Source organism: Nipponia nippon, unplaced genomic scaffold (genome assembly GCF_047370975.1).
Source record: "Nipponia nippon isolate SJK-2023a ecotype South Korea unplaced genomic scaffold, ASM4737097v1 scaffold_50, whole genome shotgun sequence".
NCBI classification, from domain to species: Eukaryota; Metazoa; Chordata; class Aves; order Pelecaniformes; family Threskiornithidae; genus Nipponia; species Nipponia nippon.
Genome location: NW_028262370.1, coordinates 716,197 through 720,911, shown reverse-complemented (window position 1 = coordinate 720,911; position 4,715 = coordinate 716,197). Strand labels below are relative to the sequence as shown.

General features: G+C 49.5%; 1 protein-coding gene across 1 annotated transcript; it reads left to right on the top strand.

Moving 5' to 3' along the window:
• Positions 1–877: 877 nt before the first annotated feature.
• LOC148051961 (uncharacterized) lies at positions 878–2,345 on the top strand. The gene is given in 2 exon segments (XM_087734914.1): positions 878–2,281; positions 2,283–2,345. Coding segments are annotated over 2 exon segments (1,467 nt in total).
• Positions 2,346–4,715: the final 2,370 nt, after the last annotated feature.

The following is a 4,715-nucleotide window of genomic DNA, read 5'->3' as shown; positions in this document are numbered from 1 at the left end:
GGCTCCTGCATCCAAGAGGTATACGATGCATCGTACTCCCAACGTTCTCACAAGATCACTGAAAAGGTTTGCAAATCTTAGAGGTGGAAAGATTCCACTTGCCACGTCCAACCTGTTAAACCTTCTGAGATTTTCTTTTCTAAAACAAATGGATTGCTTGAAACACCGCGTTAGGTTTGCTCCATCTAGAATTTCTCACCTATGGTGTATTTGGTATTCAGGAGCATTATAACGTTCCTAATTCATGTGAAATACTGAGAAAACACGCAGCACAGATTTCATCGTAACGCTTTGTGCGTTAGATGAGATGAGAACACGTCAACTTCAGAGAAGTTCACCTGAGACAATACTTCATCACTTTGGTTGGGGGGGGGGGGTGAGTGGGGTGATGTGTAAAATGGGGACAGCGCCTATAACTCAACGTGACCTTGTTCAACTCCTAATGTAGAAATTTTGCAAACAGTCGTTTTCTACTGAAGACAGTATTTTTTCCGTCTGCTAACTTTTACGTTTTAATTGTTCCAAGAGGATGCTGGGTTGCATCAAAAAGGGCATCACCAGCAGAGATGAAGAAGTCATTATCCCACTCTACTCGGCGCTTGTCAGGCCACACCTGGAATACTGTGCACAGTTCTGGTCCCCGTTATACAAAAAAGATGTGGACAGGCTGGAGGGGGTCCAGAGAAGAGCCACCAAGATGATGCAGGGTCCAGGCAGCCTGCCGTAGGAGGACAGGCTGAGAGAGCTGGGCTTGTTCAGCCTTGAGAAAAGGAGGCTTCGAGGTGATCGCATCACCATGTACCACTACTTAAAGGGGAGCTGCAAAGAAGATGGAGACTCCCTTTTTACAAGGAGTCATGTGGTGAGGACAAGGGGCATGGCAACTGTAGTGAGGGCAGCACTGTTTGCCTATAAAGAACCCAGGAAGGTTCCTTCCAACTGTCGTTGTGAGGCTGACAATCTTTTTACTCACCCAGATTCTGAAACCACTTCTACCAAAGAAGAAGTTGCTGAAAGTACTGTAACAAAAGCTGATAATGCGCATCCCAATATCAATGGTCAGCACAAGCTCAGGAAAAAATCCTTGGGCGCTGAAGATGAATTCCTTGGGCAGTGTGAGTCTGAAGACCGTAGAGACAAAGACGAAGCAAGAGGATCAAAAGAACCTGAACTAATTTCAAAAGGAAATCCTTTGTACCTCAAAGGGTCTCTTGACTGCAAAGAGAAATTAGGGCAAACTTCCTCGATAAAGTCTGACATGGAATGTGCTTCTAAAAAACTTGCATCTCTAGCTATCACAGACAAATGCCAAGATACAAAGGACATTTCTAATAACTATGCAGAGGTACCACCTCTTAGTGACTCTTGTATGACAGAGCTGGATGAAGTTTTGGAGAGTCAATTTTCCAGAGAAAATGAGGGACCGGGTAACAAAAAATGTGAAGGAGATCAACATGTGAAAAAAGATCAGGAAAGAAGACAGGACTCTCAAAAAACGGACAAAGAGCACCACCGAAAGAAGAGAGAAATCTCAGACACTGAAGAGAGGGAGAAGGAGAAGCAAACCAGAAGCAAACCAGATGATCGCTCCCACAAGAGGAGGTGCTCTTGCAGTGTGGAAACAAATAAGCAAAATCATCCTAAGCAGGAGTATTGCAATGAAAGCAAGCGTAGATCTTCCCGTCATGAAAGAAACAGTCCCAATAATGTCAGAAGCTCGGGAAAATATTCTCGTTCTAGATCCCAAAGCAGAGAAAGAACAGCACCAGACAGGAATGGGTGTTATCGTTCCAAAGGAGAGAGAACGCGGAGCAGAGAAAGATACTATCAAGACGAACCAGAGAGATGGGAAAAAGGCAGATACTGCAATGATTCTTACCCCACTCATGGAACAAGGGATGGCAGAGAGAGAAAGTCCTCTCATTGTGACAAAGACTTTGACAAATCGAGTCAAGCTTACAACAACAGGTCCCATAAGGATTATCATTGCAAAAGCAGAGGGCCTCACAACGCACTCGCTGGAGAGGAAGACGTACATCGCTTTAGCAGCCACCGAGCAAACGTCCATCACTGTTCAATACCCCAGCAGCCACGTGAAAAATATTCTCGTGAAAGGCATGCACTTCCACCTGGGTCAGCTCATTCCAACTTTGAGGACGCATCCCGGGAAAATGAAAAAGACAAACTAAGACATGGCAAAAGAAAACATACCCACACAGAAGGAAGCGGAGGTGAAACCGAGAAGGAATGCCAAAAGACAGGTGACCAAAGAATGAAAAACTGTAGAGAAGGTCAAGGAGAAAAAGAAGTCCAAAGATCAACATCGAGAGAAGGACTACAGGTAAGCAAGGACTCCAGCATGATCAGCAATTTTTTCCTAATCCTTTTCCAGGTGTTTCTCACGTCTGCCTGTTCTTCATTGTTTCTAAGTTATTTATAAGGCATAGTCTGGCTGGGATGTCTTTGCCCGCCAATAAACATTGTCCAACGATCGCGGCTCTGCTGCAGTCACGCCATCCCCGCCGCTGCTTCACAGCCCTCTGCCGGAGGCCACGCCCCTTTTCACCCCCCCATCCCTCCCACCCTCCTGCTCTGCATCCTGTATTTGCATATGGGGGGGGACACACACAGACACAACAATTTGAGGGGAGGGACCAGGGTGGGTCTCAGGGAGACACCATGTCCCAGCCCCATTGAGGCACCCCACATGTGCCTTTACACAGGGTTCTTATAGCCTTCAACTGTTCAGGTACCAGACGACTTGACTCATCACTCCCACCCACACGACCAATTACTAATCATAGTCAAACTTTGCAAAGCAACTCTAGTCTTGCAGCATTCTCGCTGCTTGTCTACTGATCCAGACGTCCCTGGAGTCAGCCTTGCTAGCGTTGCTGTTCTATGACGCCTGACGATGCCGGGAGGGTTTCAAAGACGTCTCAGAGGGGTTAGGACGCTGGCGTTCTCTTGGTTGAGCCGGGGTGTCCTTTAGCCTTCCTGGACAGCTCTAAGCTTCCCAGAAGCAAAGGCCTTCTTTCCAGGGCTGGGCTGTCCTTTCCTTTGTTTGATTTCAGCATGAACAATACCAAAATCTCCAGTAAAGCTCCATACCTCATCACATGACAGTGTATCACGTGAATGCATCATATATCTCTCTCTACAAAGAAAGTTAATACACTTTCATACTCTAAAGACTGGTTGATCTAATAGTTAGGGAAGGGAATTTTCATACCGTGCCCCAGGGATCCCACCAGCCAGGGCCCCAAAAAGCCAGTGACAGGGTGATGGAGAGCCAGCAAAGCTGCCACCCAGGGAGGATCAGTGTCCTTTAGTGATTAGATTTGCCGCTGCAAATCAGAAATCCCCCCTCAGGACATTTCAGAGTCCCCAGCGGAGCCGTCCCACAGCATTTCATCTTGCTTGATAACTGCTGTTCCCGAGACCGACATGGCTGACCAGCAGCCCCATGCCCCAGGACTACAGCTCCCGGCATGCTCTGGCATGAGGAGCGGGCACAGGGACAGGGAGAAGGGGACAGGGGGAAGGGGGCAGGGGGCGGCCAGGAACATGGTGATGAGCAGCGGGACACAGAGAGCAGAGGAGGGCAGGAGAAAGGACAGAGGGACGGATCGACACAGGCAGGGCGAGGGAGCCGGACAGAGGCAAAAGGATGGGAGGGAAAAGGAAGGCAAAGGGAAAAGGGCATGCTGGCCCCTCTGTGGCATCTTACCTGCATCTTCCTGAGCTGGACAGCTGCTGGCAGCTCTCACCATCAGCCCCGGCTCTGCTTCAAGTCTTCTCCCGGCACAGGCGCACCTCTGCCTGTGCTTGGTGCGGGCCATGCTTCCGGAGGGAGAACAGCAACCCGCAAAGTTACTCCTGGGCAGTGTCCAGCTGGGAAGGGATGAATTGAAGGCAGGTTTGCTGCAGGTCCTGACCCTGCTCCAGGGGTGCTCCCTGTCCCCCAGCTCGGCCACAGGTCCCACGTCTGGCTCCTTCCAGCAGGAGTTTGGAAAGCTCCTTCCCGGCTGCGAGCGCCAGGCCAAGGGCACGGGGCACAAACAGCCCCCTCCACCGAGGGCACCAGCGTCCGCCTGGCCTCTGCCCCCAAACTCCTAAAGCTTCCAAACAGGCTCGCCCTCTAACTAAACCAGCTTCAGTTTCAAGAAAACAAGTTGCATGCTGCCCGATTCACTCGTCCCACTAAGACTAAGGGCAATTTGGGCTTCAGCTGCCCAACAAAAGAATTTCCATTACACAATCCCAGCCACCACCTCCATGACTGCCGTCACTGACCCACAAAACCTGCGCTGTAAAAAATCTTACAGCTAATTAAAATTATCCTCTCCTCCCCAAAACTTTGCTCTTCTCCCACTCTCAGACTGACGCAGCAATAATCATGTCATTCTTCTGGAATTACCACCGATCTCAAACCCCTCCACTGACAGCACTGTTGATAAGGGAGAACCATCACTCACCACGCACCCACCTGTGAGGCCTTTTGCCTCTGCGACTGAGCACGCCTACACGGACATCTCTGCCCGACAGGAGAACACCGGCCCAAAAATATCTCTTACGTTGTCTTGGCTCTACAGGAAGCAAGAATAGTGATCATGATAGCGATAGGAACAAGCTTAAGAGAAAGCAGGAGAGCGGAAGAAGCAGAAAATGGGATATGTCTCACCCCCCTCTAATGTCACAGGCAGTTTCAGGGC